This window comes from Cydia fagiglandana, chromosome 18 (genome assembly GCF_963556715.1).
Source record: "Cydia fagiglandana chromosome 18, ilCydFagi1.1, whole genome shotgun sequence".
Lineage (NCBI taxonomy): Eukaryota > Metazoa > Arthropoda > Insecta > Lepidoptera > Tortricidae > Cydia > Cydia fagiglandana.
In genome coordinates, this window is record NC_085949.1 from 4,731,802 (window position 1) to 4,752,549 (window position 20,748).

General features: G+C 37.2%; 5 protein-coding genes across 5 annotated transcripts in view; 3 read left to right on the forward strand and 2 right to left on the reverse strand.

The window, feature by feature from the left end:
• Positions 1-2,903, reverse strand: part of LOC134673267 (unc-112-related protein-like) — an 84,084-nt gene extending 81,181 nt beyond the window's left edge. Inside the window, exon 1 of the mRNA XM_063531232.1 lies at positions 2,629-2,903. Coding sequence (XP_063387302.1) covers positions 2,629-2,778 — 150 coding nt within the window. The 5' untranslated portion in view covers positions 2,779-2,903. The remainder of the gene's footprint in view (positions 1-2,628) is intronic.
• Positions 2,904-3,650: 747 nt separating this feature from the next.
• Positions 3,651-7,109, forward strand: LOC134673685 (uncharacterized). The gene is made up of 3 exons (XM_063531699.1): positions 3,651-3,892; positions 4,187-5,215; positions 5,666-7,109. The coding sequence occupies exons 1-3, from the start codon at positions 3,835-3,837 to the stop codon at positions 6,208-6,210; spliced, it is 1,632 nt and encodes a 543-aa protein (XP_063387769.1). The 5' UTR covers positions 3,651-3,834; the 3' UTR covers positions 6,211-7,109.
• Positions 7,110-9,728: 2,619 nt separating this feature from the next.
• Positions 9,729-10,772, forward strand: LOC134673058 (ATP-dependent Clp protease proteolytic subunit). Its single transcript, XM_063530995.1, has one exon. It carries the CDS (start codon positions 9,951-9,953, stop codon positions 10,683-10,685), a length of 735 nt encoding a protein of 244 aa, XP_063387065.1. The 5' UTR covers positions 9,729-9,950; the 3' UTR covers positions 10,686-10,772.
• Positions 10,773-12,228: 1,456 nt separating this feature from the next.
• On the reverse strand, positions 12,229-15,071 carry LOC134673280 (peroxisomal multifunctional enzyme A-like). Its single transcript, XM_063531245.1, has 3 exons — positions 14,966-15,071; positions 13,129-13,294; positions 12,229-12,704 (listed from the first exon to the last, which is right to left on the reverse strand). The coding sequence occupies exons 1-3, from the start codon at positions 14,966-14,968 to the stop codon at positions 12,502-12,504; spliced, it is 372 nt and encodes a 123-aa protein (XP_063387315.1). The 5' UTR covers positions 14,969-15,071; the 3' UTR covers positions 12,229-12,501.
• Positions 15,072-17,179: 2,108 nt separating this feature from the next.
• On the forward strand, positions 17,180-20,525 carry LOC134673253 (ribosomal RNA processing protein 36 homolog). The gene is made up of 4 exons (XM_063531217.1): positions 17,180-17,351; positions 17,425-17,669; positions 18,029-18,309; positions 19,196-20,525. Exons 1-4 carry the CDS (start codon positions 17,280-17,282, stop codon positions 19,333-19,335), a joined length of 738 nt encoding a protein of 245 aa, XP_063387287.1. The 5' UTR covers positions 17,180-17,279; the 3' UTR covers positions 19,336-20,525.
• The last annotated feature ends 223 nt before the right edge of the window (positions 20,526-20,748 follow it).

The following is a 20,748-nucleotide window of genomic DNA, read 5'->3' on the forward strand; positions in this document are numbered from 1 at the left end:
TCATGCAAAAAATACTCTCCAAAGTTGTTCATAAATTGGCTTACAAACAAAATAGTATGTAGCTTAGAACAGGTTTTAAACATACATATTTATTATAGGTTTAAAATAGGTAAAGTAGGTACCAAATTGAATAACGGAATTTTATATATATTATCCAAGTTTACAAAATTCTACGCCAGGTTCGAATGAGCATAAGCTATTTAAAAAACGCATCAAAAATTATTATCAAGTTGGTATGTGATGGTCAGAATGTTATTTTACCCCTTTTCCAAGCTGTTCTGATTAAACAACAATATCCTATAGGGGCTAGTCCGATAGCCCGCATAACTGATCGGTTCACCTGCGGGCAAAAACTCCCCCCTCCCCTTATCGCGGCCGCGAAGGACGCGTGCTTGCGTACGCGCATGTTTCCTCTCGCTCTAAAGCAGGTTGTCTCACTCTGCCGTTTCTAATCAGGTATAGGTGGTACAGTTGGCTTTAGCCACTTTAGTAAAGGTAGACTTTTTTCAGTTTACAACTTGCAAAAAGCCTGACAGGCCAATTCGAACGTAAACATCAAAATTATATGTAAATTATGTCATTCATTTTATCCTGCATTTCGCTCGTACTTGTACATACATGTATTGGCGCGGGCGAGACGCACGATAACTAAATAACATGATTCAAATATCATTCTGATTTCTGATGTCAGTGTATGTTTGAATTCGCCTGCAAATAGAAAAGTTCACTTGATATAAGCTTAGCTTTACTTTTTCAGCCCTATAATTATAGAGGCTGAGTAAAAACGCAACTTGTCATACAATTTTCAGTTCGATTGTAAATTGTAATACTTACTAACTAATTAAATTAATCTTCTGAAAAAAAAATCGCATTTTAGCAAGATTTCATTTCGATCTTAACATCTGTGATCTGTGCAATAAAAATTATTCTATTTATTTTTTTAATGATGACTGTACATACAATGTACCAGTTGACTTCCTACAAATTTTATGAATATTGATAAAATGTTAATGCAGTTAGAACCAGTTTACAACGCCAGTGGAATACACAAGTGGATATGAGGACGGAGATTGCAATTATAGCCAAGAAGACCATTTGGGGCAGAGTGGCTTTTGGCTTTTAATTCTAAAAGAGAAAGACTGAGTGTCCAACGAAAACTGGATTTATTGCCAAAACTGAAGGTTCCATTTTGCTTTTGTATCAGCCAAAACTGAACCTTCGGCCGATACATGATTTTCGTGCCATAACCATAAGGTTTTTCAGTTACCTGAAACTGGTCGGACACTACCAACAATTTCGGCGCCGTTGAAAGATTTGGCAGTGGGGAGACACTCCTGACTTTGGTCGAACTCGGCACCGTTCGGCTCAGCATTGCTCCGAGCAATTATTAGGGTTGGCACAACTTGACTTCCTTTTGCGTGCACGACCACAGATAAGATAATCACTTGAATTTTGACAACCCTAAATAGCCGAAAGGGATAGATCCATATATTAGAAAGGGATAGCATGATTCGACCCTGAACCACTGTCAAACTTCTGTTTTGTAGGAAGTGTCCTTTCTGTACGGTAGTACGATTATTTCTTCTGAGGATTTGGCAGCTTCATCAAACCATGTTTCTGCGAAAGGCTTTGGCTGAAACCAAACCTTTGGCAGAAACATGAGTTTTATGCTGAAACCTGTTCTGTCCGAATTATTGTATTCTATGACTCTCAAAGGACAAGCCTAAATAAATGACCTTGAAGTTTTAAATTTATAATTGAATTTTTGACCATAATACCTACTTAATTGTTAGGAAGCGAGGGCTTAATAGAAACAAATGGCAACTAGGAAATATGTAGTTACACTTATGTCTAAAATGCTACGGGAAATAAATTGACACTAAAGGCTTAATTGTGGCTATTGAATGCCAATTGTATGGGCAATATTATAAGGATACATATTTTGATATCCTTATTAATTCTAATTAGTACACATTTTAACAGCTAGTTAGAACAATTAGGAATAGCATTTTTATTCTCAGAGCCCAAGATTTGTTTGGCAATAATTTGTCAGTTGCAATAATTTTACTTTGACTTTTTTAATTAAACATATTTTGGTGTAGTCATAATCATAAATATGTATACTTTGATATTGATATGGCAAATGAAATCACACACACTTGTAAACATAGTATTAAATAAGAATTCCAAAATTTAAATGACCACAGTCACAATATTTAATGTCTAAACAAAACTGACAACTGTTGTGTACATAAAATAAACATCTATTCACCATGTAAAACCTATTCAATTTACTGATTTTGAATGTGTATGCAGACTGCAGCAGCTAATACCATAAGACTTCTAAACTATTACTAATAACAGTGTTAAAATGTTATACAAACATTTTGTATTTCTGCTTATAGTGATTCACAATACATGCAGAGTACAGGTCAGTTTTTATAATTAAAATGTAAATGACTCAACCAATTTTTTGTTCCTAATTTATTATTAGTGAACTGAATTACTAATAACAAGACAGCTGTAAAAGAAACGAGATACTTAACACACATACACACTAAAGTTAAGCCATCAAGTATGACTCATTGTAGAAAACAAATCAAGGACTACACTAAAGGTTACAATAACAATCTTACCGAAGAGTTCTGTCAATTTCAGCATCACTCCTCCAATGTGCATGTCACCTTTTACAACCAAGGTGCGTTTCTCGTTCAGATCGGTCACGTAAACCATGAGGTTCCATGATCCGTCGCCCACTATTTCTCCGTCGGCCAACATTTTGGAAGGATTTGTGTTCACTTAGCACTGAAAATGTCACTTCCGAAGCATCGCGGTTTGTAACAGTCACGAAATCACCCAAGAAGCTCGACCGAACAAGCTCAACTGAACTGAGGGGGAGGAGGACCGGACAACCGGAGTGCCGACAGTGGTAAACTGAGTGCGGGCTGAAGGTTGGGGGGAGGGCTTGTTTGACGTTGACAGTGGATAGAATGCGCAGCACGAGAGGATCTTGTATCGGAACGTTACTCGCCGCATTATTTACATTTTTAATAATTTTTCGCTAAATATTGTTATTTGGTAAGGTGGTGAATAAAAAATAATATGATCTCAATGGTTCGCGAAAAGCTTCCCAAACATATACCTAGTCATTAGTTCACGGAGCGTTTGAGATCGATTGAATTAACGAAAAAAAACAATATAATTAATATTGGTTTGGTAAAAATAAACTCGTTAATCATATTTGTACTACTATTACTAACACCCCTTTTATCTATTGTTAAATTTATTTAACAATCGACCAAGTAAAATATAATATTATGCTTTTTTGTGTTGATGATGACGCTTGTTTTTGAACGCCACATTATTTCGAAAACCTAACCAGACTTTGATAGCAAATCAAAAGTTAAAGAATGAGTCCAATTTAACTTTAAATTACTTTTCATCAAAAAGCAACGATTATAATTATAAAAAGTATAATAGTATGATTTCTTTTTTATCTGGCTTTATTTTATTTATCCTCAAAATACACCCAAACTTATGATAACTCTTATGGTATTCGAACGAACAAGATAACGTCAGATAGACATTGACAGCATTTTGTAGATCCATGCATGACAGTGACAGTGACAGTCGGCGATTATGTTGTCACTTTTGTGCTTTGCGAGAACGTTACTATTTTATTTTGTGTTATTTTATCAATAATTGCTATTAAAATACATATAAGTGCTGTATAATATCATTGCCCACGTTTTTGTATGTTGCAAATACTGATAATTTATTCTAAGCAACCTATGATTTTATTAACTAAAGCATTTGTGATCAACTGATCACCATATGAGCAAGCGAAGTTTATCAACGGGGACGATGGTAGCTACAAAGCATAAAAACAAAGGTATATATTTTTTATAGTATAATAATTACTATTAGCCACTCGGTATAGAAACTTCTATATGAGGGTGCCTGCCATAGTGTTCCACAATTGTGTCGCTTAACTTCAAACTCTGGTAAATCCATTCAACCCTCAGCAAATATCTACCCTATTACCTTTTATTAATACCAGAATCGCATAATCTAACAGATGGATTTACCTGAGCTTTAAGTCAAGCAACTCATTTGTTTATATCATAATTCATATGAAAAAAGTTGTCATTTTTTATTTCAGTACAATGTAATTATATCATTTCAGTAGTACCATGCTCAACCCCTGAGCCCAAAGCAGATTCTCCATCAAGAGATAGTGATTCAGTGTGTGACTCCGAAGCGGCCAGCCCAGTCCCTTTCCTCTGCACTCAAGATGGAGCGGAAGGCGAAACAGATGTTGTCTGGAACTATTACACACCAAAGGCTGAACAAACTGCTGTGTCCCGAATCAAAAATTCCACACCACTCAGTAGGAAAGCAAGAAAAATATCAAAAACGAAACTAATTGATCGGCCAACACCTAAGCGCAAAGTTGTCAGTAAAGTATCACACAAAAAGACTGCACTATTTCAAGAGCTGATGGAATTAAACCAGAATGTGCATGAATTGATTACTAAGAACCGGTCCAGTGAAGTCATTGACGAAAAACAGTCGGGAAGTGAAGAAGACATTTTTAGCGATTCGTCAGGCCAATCTCCCAAAAGCTGCTTTAAATCATCAAGGTGTCTTAGAAAAAACCTCTTAAGTTCAAAATTTGCTAAACCGGATACGGAACCAGCTTTGGAATCTGATGATTCAATGAATGAGTGCCTTATTAAAGCCAGTCAGGTTATAGAGGAAAATATACTGAAAGTAACACCACCGAAGAAACCTAGATTTGAACCGAAATCAAAGAATATTAAGTCAAGTATAAACTTCCAAATGGATCAAGATTCTATGGATGCCATATTAAATAGCATTAAACTGGACTCACCTTTACTAACTCGTACAAAAAAGGCTGAATCTCCAAGCCTTAATAATGATTCTTTTGATAACTTAGTAGGAAATTTGAATGACAGTACATTAGACAGGCTAACACAGGCTCCAAACAGTAAAAGTAAACTAAACAACTCGAAAAGTACAAGTTGGATGATAGATGATATAGTTTTGCATGATGACAGCATGTCTAAGTCATTTTTCGGACGGCACAACTCAATGCCGGAGTCACCATCAGTAGATAATAAGCCATCTACAAGCGGTATGGTTATAACGCGGTATAGCTCTATGCCACATGGAAATACTGAAAAAGGAACAGGTTTGTTCATTATTTACATTATTACACCCCTATCACACAAACAACAAAATTTTGTAACTCATTGGAAAACATAAAGCTGAAATTAGCTGCTAGAAAAGCTATTTTACTTAATAGCATACTTTGAAATTTATTTAAAATAAAATAATATGCATTTATTTCAGACAGATATTTTGTAAGTAAAACTTAAAAATTAAAACTTATAACTATCTTAAATGAAAAAGATAAATGTAGAGAGGACCTTGTCAGCCCACTGTCCCATCTGTCGGCCACAATGGTCAGAAGACTGTTTATGTTGTCTTTGATTTAATAAACAAGTATATTGTTAAGGCACAATGCTCCAAAGTTATGTTGTCTTTGATTTATTAAACAAGTATATTGTTAAGGCACAATGCTCCAAAACTTCTAAATTATGATAGCAAAAATATTTATAGCACATTTATACCATTTCAGATCCGAGTGACTCTCCGATCAGATGTACTCAGGATGAAATCAAGAGGAAACATCAACTGGCGCGAGAGAAACTTCTCGCAAAAAGACTTCTACCATTCACTTCGCAATCCAGCCAAGTTCCTCAGCCATCGGAAACTAAGAAAAAACAATTCCAGCCTAAATTTGCCAGTACAGTTCCTAATTCTACTAGTAATGTTGCCCATACAGTAACCAAGGTACCTAATTTTACTAACAATGTTGCCAACACAGTGAACAAGGTCCCTAATTCTACTAACAATGTTGCCAACACAATGAACAAGGTACCTAATTCTACTAACAATGTTGCCAACACAGTGAACAAGGTGCCTAATTTTACTAGTAATGTTGCCAGCACTAATAACAAAATACCTCCAAAAGTGGGTAGTACTTTAAATCAGGCTTCCAGTATGAATTTTCAACAAAATAATGTTATGATTAGTGATAAGTCTAAAGATATAAAATTGCTTATTGAAAAAAAAAGACAAGAGGCTCTGATGAAATTAAGACGCCGGCAACCGCAGAAATAAATTTAGGCATTGCTTGCCTTTAAAGGGTATATTGTAAAAAAGAGAACTATTTAATACATACACAGAGTCCGTCTAAGCTTTGTGTCAACTTTACATAATAAAGTGTGGCAATGTCATTATATCATCATCATCATCATTATTTGTCATTTTTTTTGATGCTGAATTAGGCTGAAAAATGTAAACAACTGTTAATTTAAGAAAAAAAATATACAACATAGCTCTATTCGTCGTCGTATAAGCCCCATTTAGACAGTTCAAGAATTTACATGCAATTTTCGTTACATTTTGCGGTATTTGGTCAATCGACAAAAAGATCGTTGACGTTAGCAATGTATCGAATATTACATGCAAGTTCTTGAACCAACTAAATGCTTCATTTTCTCAGTGGTAACACTGGTAACAGATGAAAAAAAAATTACCAGCCGTTATCAAGAGTATGTACAAGTTGGTGGTAACTGGTAACATCTCGGAATAACTATAGATAATCAAGCAGATCTTGTCAGTAGAAACGGGGCGGCAAATTTGAAAATTGTAGACGCGAAGGGATATCATCTCATAGAAAATTTGAATCTTGCGCCTTTTTCTACTGACACGATTTGCTTGACCATCTGGCAGCGTAGCACAGTCGCGTTTTTATCCCTTGTCACCATGCCTGTCATGTTCTATCAAGTATGTAAGTGCGAAAGGGACGCGCATAGTGATAGGCGATAAAAATGGAACCGTGCTGCGCCCGCTGGGCTCGCCTAAAAACGCGGGCTGAGAACTCCTGAATCCTGGCTGAAGCAATTCAACAATTATGTTATTGTACCATTGTGATAAGAAGAGTGACTAAATTATGATAAAACGTGTATAATAAGTAACATATATGTATTATACTGGGTTTGTAATCAATTTTTTAATATTTGTTTTTTTTATTCATGTTTTAACCAATAGGTATGTCCAATGAAAACACTAGCATAACATACAATAGGTACAGACTACTACAGACAGACAAACAGAAAATAGTTCTCGATTGTTGGGCTACAAAGTTATTGCCATATATATTTTGCCAAACTGTAAAGGCCCCAGTACACAATGGGCCATCGCCAGCCACTCCAAGGGAGGCAGCCAGGCGGTAGAATGAGATAGCAATATCACTTGCTCCCTCTAACGCATAAATGCGTCCCATGGAGTGGCCGGCGATGGCCCATTGTGTACTGGGGCCTTAAGACGGCCCTGGGCTATAACCGCCAAAATCGAAGTTCGTCAATTGCGGGCATTTGTCTCCGTCACTCTAATTACGTCTTAATGAGAGTAAAAGAGAAAGATCCCCGCAATTTGCGAATTTCGGTTTTCGCGGTAGACCCCCTAGTTGCCTACTAGCCAGCAATAGAAGGTAGGATCCTATAGAAGTGCTTCCTATGCGTGCCTCCATGAGGGACAAAACATACGCAATGCGATGCGACACTATGATTGGTCGAATTTATTTGTTGCCCACCATAATATTCATAAATACGGTGGGAAATAAAAAAATTGTAAGACTGTGACAAGGACAAACAATAATAGCGCTTTCGCTGCTACTCCTACTGAAAGATGCATAAGACTATCCCGTTCGGTCATTTCCCCCCAGAGCCTGAGCGGCTACCGCGAAAACCGAAATTCGCAAATTGCGGGGATCTGTCTCTTTTACTCCAATGAACGCGTAATTAGAGTGACAGAGAAAAATCCCCGCAATTTGCGAACTTCGATTTTCGCGGTTATAGCCCTGATCCAGTTATATACTAGATATAATTATGCATGATTCATGTAGAGTCTGTGCGGAAAGAGAAGAGTCGTGGCAGAAACGGGAACTAACATTTTAAATTGTATATGGCAATCAAACCTTTGACACCTGTCTTGTAAAAAGTAAACAAACTTCTGTCAATGTATATTTTTATTAACAAAAACCGCAAGTTTTATGTATAAAATATTTTCAAAACACGATAAAACCGTACATAAAACCACAAGGAAAATTATATTTAACATTGTTCGGTTTTGTCAGCGGGAAGAAAACGGCTAAAAGCCGACTATCGACTTACAAAAAATCGCGGTACGTGTTTCCGCTATTCGCGGGTATTGATGTTGTATTTAATATTAAATAATTACCTATTTAATAAGCCCCCTAAGTAACTTGTCTCCGGTACATAATCGGTAAGTATATTCATTCAAAATATGTTAATTTTCATAAATATGCAGGTCATTCATGATCTTTAAAATAACTGACAAATAGTCTTGATACTTGCCATTTTATGCATATTTATATGTAATTTCTTTTTCAGGATTGTGTAAAAGTACCTACGGTATCTCGAATAAAAGACCGCTAAGTAGGTGATATGCAAGAATTCGTAATCTACGTGCCGGATTCAAGCACATCCAGTTCAGATGAAGATGATGATGATTCTATGAGTGTCCCTGGTTGTTTTGAAGCTAGCTCAAACATAAGTGACATTGAATATTTTAATTCAGACTTCGATTACAAAGAATAAAACTTTTTCTAATAAAATATTTCTTTATTTGTAAGTTCGTTTACTAGGTTCTGAATAAAACTTTTTCTAATAAAATATTTCTTTATTTGTAGGTTCTTTTAGTTACGAAATTATATTTCATATTTAGCAGTGACTTTTCGGCGAAGTAAAATATCGTGAGATGAGAGAACCGGACATATCCCAATAAGGCCTACCTACTTATGCACTATTTTTATTCATATTCATATTTATTATTAATAATGTACACATACATTACAAGTCAAGTTTACAATGGGTGAAATATATCCCAGATAAAATTACAGTTCTATTGCCCAATTTCTACCCGATCTACCCGGTTTTAATAACTGTTGGACTGCACAGATTAGGCAGTACATAAATGAGACTCGTATCTTGTTTGGTACTAAAATTACAGTTGTATTGGGCAGATTCTTAACTAGTTTTAGCAGTTTTATCAATCGCAGTCACTTTTTAGTATCTGAGATATAAAAACAAGTGTGTTTTAAAAAGAAAACTAGTGCCTGCGCTAAATCAGAGGGTTGAGTTGACGAGCCGACACCACCACCAGGCTCCGTTTAGTAAGCCGTGGTAAAAAACCGGAACAAAAAGGATTCAAGTATCATGACCTTTAGTGTCGTACTATAATCACGTGACCAGTGTTGTCAGCATAGCAAAAACCATAAAATAGCACTGGCGCGCCCTCAAATCCCACGACTCTTCTCTTTCCGCACAGACTCTAGCCAGCAAATGTCTTAAGGCCCCTGTACACACTGGGCCAGCGTGGGCCAGTCTGGGGGACACTTTGATGCGTTAGAGGGAGCAAGTGATATTGCTATCTCATTCTACTGCATTGCTGCGTCCCTTGGACTGGCCGGCGCTGGCCCAGTGTGTACAGCGGCTTTTAAAATCGCATGGCATTTGTTGCAACGTTTGTAGAAGTCCTTATATTAATAATACGCAAAAAGTGCATATTTTTATCTGCATAAACAAAACGCGCTAGTTGTCAAAACACAGTGTCAACCAAGTCAACTGTCAAAATGAAATTGGAAAATTAACATAAATAGTTCTGTTAATAGCTCCGAAACTATCGAAAATCGTAGAGAAAGTAAGATAATTTTGGTAACTTAAATTATCATTAGACACAGTGCAAGTACCGTAAATACTAATTTCAAGAAAACAATAAATACATAACCTACACTGAATCAAAATTGCTGACAAACTTAATACGAAATCTAGAAAATGGCTTTAAAATACTCTCGCCTACTCGTGAAAGCAGTTACTGCAGGCGTAAACAGGTCTAATGTAAATATTCACCGGAATATAGTGACCAGTTCACCTGCAAGACTTGGTATGGTGCCTATAGTCGTTGAGCAAACCGGCAGAGGCGAGCGTGCGTACGATATTTACTCTAGACTTCTTAGAGAACGGATTATATGTCTTATGGGGCCTATAAACGACGATATAAGCTCTCTAGTCGTCGCGCAGCTGCTATTTCTACAGTCTGAGTCGAGTAAGAAGCCGGTACACCTTTACATCAATTCTCCTGGCGGGAATGTGACCGCCGGACTCGGTATTTATGATACCATGCAGTATATAACTCCTCCTGTTGCTACTTGGTGCGTTGGTCAAGCTTGCAGTATGGCATCTTTGCTTCTTTCCGCTGGCGCTCCAGGAATGAGACATGCTCTGCCGAACTCCAGAATTATGATCCATCAGCCCTCTGGTGGAGTTCGAGGGCAGGCTACTGACATACAGATCCAAGCTGAAGAAATTTTGAAACTAAAAGCGCAAATCAATCAATTATATGTTAGACATACAGGTTTGGCTATAGAAAAAGTTCAAAGTTCTATGGAGCGCGACCACTTCATGTCTCCGGTGGAGGCTAAGGCCTTTGGTCTGATCGACAATGTACTGGAACACCCAATGTCTCATGCCAATGATAAGGAATGTTCTACTGGAACTCCTAAATTGTGATCTGTATAAATCTATGTGATATTTCATATTATGTCCAATGTTACATGAAGCATATACTTATTGATTAAATAATTTTATTAGTTGAAAGGATTGTTTTATTGTGGATGTAACTATTGCAATCATATTTTCTCTTATATGGGCTGCAACTATTATGGAACGGATGGCCTTTTCTACAACTTCTTTTTTATACTTTTTTTTCTTTTTTTCTTTATTGTGGCACAGAATAAATAATAGTACTAGGTACAGAAGACTCACTCTCTAACAAAACGCGTCTGTTACGATCAGGACAGATATGGCCGCTAGGTGGCGACAGCGCCACATTTATTAATTTCTTTTTATCAAAATGGCGACTTGAATTCTGACTGAGAAATCAACTTTATTCAACATATTAGGGATGATTCTTTTCTTTTAAGTTAATTGAATAAAAAAGTTGCCTTTGAATAGGTACTTACCTCCTAAAACATAAGTATTAAGTACTACAAAAAAATCTATTAAAAAAAACTTCAGTTTCTAAGTGGTGTTAGACACACATATGTATGTTGGTGTGAATCACATCCTTAAAAATATGTTTATTAAATTACCTAACTAACTTCAAATAACATAATGAGGGTTATTACAACAATTGTTCAACTAAAGTTAAAAAAAATACAAAGAATATTTATGTCATGATATGCTAACCTTCTTTCAAGGACATGTCTTATTGATAAATTAAGTTAATTACTTATGAGTTATGTTCTTATTTCTAACTTTTACTGTATACACGGTGGCCAAAAAATAGCTACTTACATTCCCGTTGCCAGGGAGGTTTTGGGATTATACTGAGCAACTTTTACTATGTTTTACTAAAATTTTTGCCTGTTTCATACATTTTGGCTGGTCCATTTTCCATGGGAGGGTGAATTTACTTTTGCGATTTCTGGGTTGGTCCCATAGTAAAAGTTGCTCAGTGTAATCGGTAATGCAGTTATTTTTTGGACACTCTGTATATTGTAGTATTTAGGTACTGTGCACCCAGTTACTGTAATTAAGAGTATATCTGCGATCTAACACGTAATAATGATTACGCTTGTTTGAGGAAATAATTTTCTCATTATGTGAAATGCGAACCTCTTTACCACTTTCACTCATAATAGGCGCAGTGAACTGACCGCGGCGCGGCCTACAGATTTTTTTTAATGACCAATACCGACCAGTGTAAGTGATCTTTGATTACGTATAGTGGTCACGAATATAGAGCTCAAAATATACTGGCCATCGCTGACAGCCGAGTAAAAAAGTTTCGCGATTAGATAGGCTGGTTATTTTTTATCACACATTTAAATCGTTTCTTTTGCATTTATGTAATCGAACTGCTCTCTACTTTTTAAAATTTGGATCAATAAAACATAAGCGTAGTTTTTTGCTATTGGTGTAAGTACTTACGTTTCAAAAAGTCTACACGATGGGCCAGCGCTGGCCATTCCAAGGGACGCATTTATGCGTTAGAGGGAGCAAGTGAAGTGAGATGCTATCTCATTCCACCGCATGGCTGCGTCCCTTGGAGTGGCCGGCGCTGACCCATCGTGCAGAGGAGCCATAAGGGCTACACATATCGGGATTCGGCGAATATTCGTGATGGCGTCTAGCTCTCGCTAACCAAGAGAAATGAAGGAGCAGAAGGAAGCGGCATCACGAATATTCGCTGATTCCCCATATGTTGTGGCCGCAGCATTAAGCCCTGGCTGGCTAGGATCAATTTGCCAGTGATCATTAAGCACTCAACTGGACTTCTCTCTGAACTTAGGTACTATAGGTTTTGTACGTGCCAAAAAGCGCTCTATTCTAACTTAATATACGGTTCAAGTTGCATCGCCCGCATGACATCGCCAGTGACAGAGCACCGACCGGACTGAACAACGTGGCGCGCGTCCTCCTTGCCCATGACCAGGGTCTTGAAGTTGGCTTCTGTGAGGGTGAAGGTGGAGTCAGGGTCGTCTTCGGGCTCGCCTTCGTAGACGGACACGTTGTTGAGGTCCAGAGCTGGAAGGTTGAAGGTTGCATTAGGATAGGGTCCTAAAAAAATTGAGGAGTTCCCTCAATTCCTCATGGATCCCATCATCAGAACAGAACCAAATTAATATGGAACCAACTTGGAGGTAGCTCCTTTCAAGCAAACAAATAATTACTCAAATCGGACTACGAATGTCGGAGTAATCGGTGAACGTAAGTAGTTACATAGAAAAAAAAACCACAACCACCAAAAAAACCCAGAACCTCCTTCTATGAAATTGAAGTCGGTTAAAAAAGCATAATCTGCGCCTTGCTTTTAAACAGGAAACATCACCAGTGGGCTACTTCGCATCGCTTTGCTTCGCGTTCGCTTGTTGTTCGTCTACGTAGTACCTACGCTGCGCCAGCCGTGAGGATACGACAAAGAAGATTCATATGTATACAGTATACTCACTCCAGCTATATACACTGGTGCCCTTAATAATGTTGAACAAGAACACTCCACCCAGCGCCTGCGCCTTGCTTTTGTCTACCGACGCGAGTCTGGCCTTAATCCTCCTGACTATGTCTGCCTTGCCAGAGTCAGACTTGCCGGACCCGATCTCGCTCTGATTGGCTCCCTGGAATGAAAAATTTACTAATTTGATTCTTGACAGTTTTTCTATACCACGGCGGTGGCAAACAAGCATACGCTTGACTTGCGCGTTGGCAACACAACAACAAGTCGCAAGGAAGATAAGGAACTTCGTTATGTGATGTGCAACTGTGTACACTGTTGGTTGGTTGACAATACACTATTGAGGTAGGTAGCTATTGTTCATAGAAATAGTTGCCAGTTGCCTAGAAATTTCCAAGTCCAAAGTACATCAGGTAGCTAATACCTATTACCTACCTACTTAAAAATTCGAAATCGGTGTCACATGCTATGCTAATATGTCGAAAACGGCACCGCCTTTAAGTTGAAAAGTCTCGAAGTTCGTTTGTTTCTTACGTAACGAACGAAAACGGGTTAAGTCATCCGTCAACATAAAGATACACTTGACTTACCATTTTGTAGACCCTACAAACGGTTATGTAACTTATGTATTATGTAGGTAAGTGTGCGTTTTGTATAGCCAGCGTCAAAAAAATTGCTGACTACCAAATTGATCACCAAAGTGGCCAATTATATTGCAGTAGGTATTAATTAACTCATTCAGTAATAGTTAAATTTTTACGCTTCTCGTAAATTGTTAACGATATTAGGACTTATTTAACTTTTGGTTGTTAACAATACTTTTCTCAGCAAATATGATCTGTTCAAGTCGGTGCAAACTTAGGTTAGACGTTACGGACCCTATATGTATAGTTCGTGGTCCTTCGAGCCGGATATGAACTAGCGTCATGAACGTCCATGCATCGTTTGTGGTTTAGTCTTCCTAACAAGAAAAATGCTAGTTAATTGATCCGGTTAACTTAATACCTATCCGCTATGAAGTCTATGGAACGTCACTTCAAAATAGTTATCACTTCAATAAAGTAATAACATTAATTTTGATTAAGTATTCTTTGATGGGAAGCAAGTGCCAAGTTACTTGATATATTTTTGCCTGCTAAGCAAAAATTTTGGAGTATCGAGACAAACCATTCTGGTTTAACGATGCTCTTGGATAAAATATTATGTAATTGTGATTTATCTCTAATAAATAAAAAAAAATAATGGTCTTTGCTGCTAAAAAGTACCTCAATTACATACAGATTGTTACTTTAAGTGCACCAACAAATACATGATGGAATTATTTCTCGTAACAAACCCTCTGCCAGTCAACCATTGGGCCAAACAGAAACATCGAATTGGTTGTACAGTGGCACGGTAATTTATTTTTATTCATGTCATTATGTTTTTATGAATAATTTTTAATTTAGATTATCAATGGCAAATGCTAGGTACGGCTTTATAATGGTATAGATAGACTAGAGTAAGTAGATACTTGCAGGTATGACCTAACTTGCTAAGGCAAGTTAATGAATTCATAACAAAATGCCTAAAATGAAGGTAGGTTAGGTAGGTACCCATCTACTTATAATTGCACAATTTGCACATACACCAAAGACACTTCTAGAAGTTAATGCTAAGTAAGCATACGCAACACACTTTCTATTTCATCACAATACCATTAGCTTATCAATAAAAATAAAACCTCTCTCAAATTTAATAAGCTGGCACGAAATAAAAACCTACTTCTAAAAAAACAAATAATAAAATAGAACTGGCCATTAAGTATAATTAAATTTTTAAATTTGGAACTCACCATGTTGTGTGTCGAGTTCCGTTGCACGAAACGTTGTGTGAAGATTTGAGCTTTCACTCTCGATCATACTTCTTGACTGGCCATTAAACGTCCATTCTAAAATCAACCATATTGCTCTAACAATAAGAACTCTACACTACTCTACAGTGATTTGCACCGATGACTTTTTAAGAGATTCTATATGCAGCTGGTTTATAAGATATTAAGCTTTATGGAACTTTAAATAGGGATTAAACATTAATCTTAATTATTTTGTATAGAGTGGCGGAAGGTGGGACAGATATTGCAAAACGAAGATGACGGCGTTATGGCATGTTATGTTATGGTCATTAGTTTACGGCCTGAGCGATTATGAATATTTATACAGAATTACAGACTCAAAGCCAGTATGTCAATGTCAATACAAAAATATGTAATTTAAACTGGTTATCTCCTCTATCGAGTACTAGAGTAGTCTACTTTACAACCTTAAACAGATTACGCAACGCAACAAGTAGGCAGTGGTAGGCAATGCCCGGAGCCCGAGCCCCACGACTGCCCAATGGTCCCTACGTGCCCTACCTACTTGTTACCTATCCTACCGTCCGAAAGACCGCCTCTGATAGACAGCAATCGTAGGCCGGATGGAGTTTACAGCAGCAGGATGCTGGGTGCTTATGTGCCCAGAAAAAATAGCTAGCACAACAAAGTATGTACTTATAATTACTTAATTAGCATATAAGTAGAGGAGGAGGAGGAGGAGGAGTATTAGCATTAGAGGTCTTGAAATATTAATTGTGTCAGATATTTTTTGATATTATTGCAGGTGACCCTATTAGTGAGTACTTGAGTAGGTATTGTATTCTTTGCAGGTGACTGAACCTATGGTTCCTACCTACCTTATACAATACAATGCAAAAATTCTTTCTTGCAGACAATGGTGGACTTGGAAAAAACTGGTTATACCTACCGACTTGTTTAGATTGTTGTCCACTGGGTTACCTTACATAAGAAAACAGTTAAAATGTCAAAGAGAAAATCGCAACCATAGTTTTTAACCCCACTAAAAATATCTATTCAAACGTTAATTTTATATGTTTTTGTTTTTTTCTTTCCTCCATCTGACTGGGCTATAACCGCGAAAATCGAATTTCGCTAATTGCGGCCATTTTTCTCTGTTACTCTAATCCGGCCTTCATTGGTGTAAAAGAGAAAGATCCCCGCAATTTGCGAATTTCGGTTTTCGCGCTAGCCCCCAAAGAGTAGTATAATATATAGATTGTCAAGCAAATCTTGTCAGTAGAAAAAGGCGCGAAATTCAAATTTTTTATGAGACGCTATCCCTTCGCCTACATTTTTCAAATTTGCCGCCTTTTTCTACTGACAAGATCTGCTTGACCAAGTATAATATGTAGCCCCTCTGATCTGGACAGGCTAAAGCACTGATCCATACTGCCTTATATTTTTGAACGCTATAGGCCAAGGGCCCAACGTTTTCTGTTCTCTTTCACGACGCAGCAACTAGTATCATTTCTCTCTCCTCGCTCTTTTAAAATGCCGTTTGTCAAAAAAGGACAACCATACTGTTGACAAGGTGGACTTCAAATCAAGTGTTGCCTTTCTTGATGCGCCCAGGCTGTGTATGAGTGCGTAAAAGTGTATATGTGTGCTCTTTTAGGGATGTGAAAAGTCAATTTTAATCATGTTATATATCGATAAACGCTACACAGCGGAACGAAATAGCGATTAATTGAAGCTTCAATATATTCGTTAAACATAAACATAATTGAAATGCTAATGGATAATGAATATATTATAATATAATAATATAATTCAATTATTGCGGAACACCTATTTTAGGAGGTATTTATGTATTTTAATTAAATATCTGAACTTTCCCTTGGTTCCCTGCTGGGGCGTGACTATAAAATTGTGATCTGATAACCACAATAAAGAATAAAAGCGTTTTTGGTCATTTTAGGTATCATTAAGCCTTTGAAGTAAAATTAAAATTGCAAGAAATGTCGATAGTTTATCGATATCACTTTATCGACATGGCTACAGCACCGTGGGCCTCATTGTTAATCGTACACTAAACAAAAGTGGCAACAGTGACAGCTCGCTGAGACACCGTCTTTATATATTATAAGTCTATGCTATAGGCCGTGTTTTGGTATCTAAACGCAGCTGTCAACTGTCAGTGTCTATTGGATGCATGTCATATGTCATATCATAACCTCAAAACAAAATATAAAATTGAACATGTTACGTTTATTTTGATTCAGAGTTATTTTATTTATTTGATTTTATTGTAGAATTTCAATTCTGTGTAGAAATGAGTAGCAGCGAGAGCGAAGATAATTATGATAACTCCGAGAAAACTGAAGATCTTGACGACGGGGAACGAGTAAGTTGTTTGAACCTTTGAATAATTTACAATATAATCAAACATCTCATAAATAATTATATCTTTTGTTTAGACTGCTATTAGGTCCGAGTTATCGACTCTATCATTCGAGGAACTACAAAAGTTAAAGGAAAGAATTGGAGCCAAAGTGTACAAGGAAGCCATATTTGGAAAAAAAGATGGCAAGATTGAATCCGTAAAACCGAAGGTGTTTAAAAGGGAAAATAAAAACAGACCGCGTGAAATGAGCTCCAAAAAGCCTGTGTCGATGATGATTGACGTGCCAAAAGTGAGGAAAAAGGAAATTCGTGATCCCAGGTATGTTGTGATAAAATGGGGCATTATCAATGAAAAGGGACCTTATTGTCGATGGCGCTTACGGCACACAGTGTCGCGCAGCATTATATCGCATTATATCGGAGCATAATAATGGCGTAAGCGCCATGGACAATAAGGTCCCTTTTCTTTTCATAGATAACTCACATAATGGTGTGATGAGTATCTTAGTTGTAAAAGCCTCCTAGCATAAGTAGTCGGGTAGTGATCTGTGTCTGTTATTTAATGTTATTACGTTCTTGTTATAGATGACTGATGCCGATTTTGTTTCCAACTCATGTCTATTTCACTCTAAATATGTAAATTATACCTGAATAAATATCAAATATCATTATTTTCAGATTCGATCCTCTCTGCGGAGAATTCAACAAGAAGCAGTTTGCCGATGACTACAATTTCCTAACAGAAATGCGGATGAATGACATCAAAGCCACCAGGGCCGAGTTACGGCAGACCACAGACCCGGAGAAGGCCCTCAAACTGCGGCGTCTCCTGCAGAGGTTGAACGAGCAGCACAAGGCCAGCAGAATGAAGAAGACGGAGAGAATGGAGATGGAGAAACAGAAGAAACAGGCTGAGAAAGAAGTTAGCGAGGGGAAACAGCCATACTATAAAAATAAATGTGAGTTTATAATCATTTTTAAGAGTAGCTGTAAGAAATATGCGATGTATTGGATCTCATTGCATGTAAAACTAGAAGGGAGAATTTTATTTTCATACATCAACATAGTCTGTTGATGTATGAAACTAATATACTCCTTTCTAGTTTTATAAAAAAACATACTTCTCTTCTTATATATATGGATATTGCATTAACACATCGTCGTTGCGCTTTCCAAAGCTGATATGTGTTCGATTTTTGATTGACAAATAGTTACCTAGCAACTAAATATATAAGGTATTAATTCATTTGATTAAAATCTCGCACATATCAGATTTGGTAAGCGCAACAACGACATGTTATAATAGCCATGTAGTTATAGTGTTGGTAAAGATGCAGATGTCTTTTTCTGCTGATCTTTTCCTTGTTGTGGGCTCTCACACCAAGTTGAGAAGTTAACACTAAAACATGATTGATTACCTAATAAATGGACAATTAAAATAAAATAAATATTATAAAACATGTTTACACAAATTGACTAAGCCCAAGAAGGCTTGTCTTGTGGGTATGCAGACAACAATATATATAAAATATAAATACTTAAATACATAGAAAAACAACCATGACACGGGAACAAATATCTGTGTCAGCGTACCAATAAATGCCCTTACCGGGATCCAAACCCTGGACCATCTGCTTCATTATAGGTAGGGTCACCCCACTAGGCCAGACCAGTCATACAATAATTATTATTTTTTTGATTTCTCTGGATCAAAAGTGGTACTATCCACCAGAATCATTCCAACTATAGAGCCTCAGCCTCTCCAACTGTTTTGTGTCCAATTATTAGTTTAGTTTATTGTATGAAAATTTGGAACGTGCTGATACTTACTTTTTCCCCTTACAGCTGAAAAACGCGTCGAAGCCCTAGTGTCCCAATTCGAGGAGCTCCGCAAAGAGGGCGCCACCCGCGTCCAGAGACATATCAAGCGGCGCCAGCAGAAGGTCAAGCGGCGCTCACACAAGGCCCCGACCGGCGTCAGCTGATTCCCTATCATTGCCACATAGTCTACTTTCTTGTACAGATATAAATAAACACACCCTTTTAAGTCCCGATGTCCTTTTAAAAGGACAAGATCAAATCTAAGTTTGAACTATAATAGAATAAAAGAAATTCCCAATTTTTTTTTTATTTATTGCTAATAAACAGAAAACACTTATAACTATTACCTACAAAACTTCACCAAACTGCGAAACAGTTTATTGGCGAATGATTTCAAACCTGCAAACTGAATCTGGGACTTAGAAGGATACAGATGAAATGCTTAATTGTTTTCCATCGTATTTTCACAACAACGTACGAACGTGTCTTGCTATTTCAGTTAGTCTCTGTACAAAAAGTACTGACGTTGACTGAAGTAGCATGACAAATGAAATGCGATGGAAATCAATTATGCACTACATGTGTACTGTTCTAAGTCCCAGAGTCATTTTTGCAGGTTTGAATTTGGAACTTTCTTTTATTCTATTACAGTTCAAAATTAGATTTTATTTTGTCCTTTTAATAGGACATCGGAACTCAGGAGGGTATGTTTATTTATCGTTTAATTAAGAAGTTATTATGGTTAACTACAGACTCGTTGAATATTTTGTTGCACGATGCTAATTTGTATTGTGTTAATTAAGTAAACATGTAATACATAATACATAAACAACATCTATATACACTAGTTTTAGTTCCAAAACTCGCCCACCTTCTAGAATATCAGCGCCCAATTCAGTAGCGCGGACTCGCCGAGTGAATTAATCTATAGTCTGGCAAGCACAACTTTTCAGTCAGTTAACCAAGAAAATTATACATATCCCTTTCTTTTGGGTGTTAGCGTAAAGACAGTATGATTATCTCTCTATGTTTGAAATGAGACAGTCCTGGGCCAAACTATAGCCGTGCACGAAGTCGCATCTGCGATTCAATATGTATTAGAGATGCAACGGATAGTTGTTTGGCCGGACACCGGATATTCGGCCTGATCATCAGCCGATTATCCGGTATCCGGCCGCCGGATATTCGGCCAGCGGAACTATACCTACATTTCGATTTTTCAGGTGCGCATTCTGCAGGTTTGACCTGTTTCCTAGTGAACGTTCGCGCGGACTCGTTTCTAGGTTCGAAATGAGTGCGCGTGCAAGTCAATGGCATTATTAAATTGTTTTAAAATAATAAACAAGTACGATTATTACCGTGTCTGTTTCTTAAATCCAATTTGTTTACTCCGAAATCAAGCAATGTTACTATCCGGTATCCGGCCGGATAGTAAGTCACTATCCAGTATCTGCCGGATACCGGATAGTTACCGGATATGGAGTGCATCTCTAATATGTATATCCAAGGCAATTGACTTGCTCTCCCTTGGGCCGCTTCACCCACGTCTCTAATTGATGCCCCTTTATCCACACCAG

What these genes read in the sequence shown, in the direction of transcription:
- LOC134673685 (XM_063531699.1), top strand. Translation starts at nt 3,835, where the DNA reads ATGAGCAAGCGAAGTTTATCAACGGGGACGATGGTAGCTACAAAGCAT. An exon ending in TACAAAGCATAAAAACAAAG is followed by an intron (nt 3,893 to 4,186) that starts GTATATATTTTT and finishes ATATCATTTCAG; the next exon opens with TAGTACCATGCTCAACCCCT. An exon ending in AAATACTGAAAAAGGAACAG is followed by an intron (nt 5,216 to 5,665) that starts GTTTGTTCATTA and finishes ATACCATTTCAG; the next exon opens with ATCCGAGTGACTCTCCGATC.
- LOC134673058 (XM_063530995.1), top strand. Translation starts at nt 9,951, where the DNA reads ATGGCTTTAAAATACTCTCGCCTACTCGTGAAAGCAGTTACTGCAGGC.
- LOC134673280 (XM_063531245.1), bottom strand. An exon ending in CACCAGTGTATATAGCTGGA is followed by an intron (nt 12,705 to 13,128) that starts GTGAGTATACTG and finishes TCAACCTTCCAG; the next exon opens with CTCTGGACCTCAACAACGTG.
- LOC134673253 (XM_063531217.1), top strand. Translation starts at nt 17,280, where the DNA reads ATGAGTAGCAGCGAGAGCGAAGATAATTATGATAACTCCGAGAAAACT. An exon ending in ATCTTGACGACGGGGAACGA is followed by an intron (nt 17,352 to 17,424) that starts GTAAGTTGTTTG and finishes TCTTTTGTTTAG; the next exon opens with ACTGCTATTAGGTCCGAGTT. An exon ending in AAGGAAATTCGTGATCCCAG is followed by an intron (nt 17,670 to 18,028) that starts GTATGTTGTGAT and finishes CATTATTTTCAG; the next exon opens with ATTCGATCCTCTCTGCGGAG.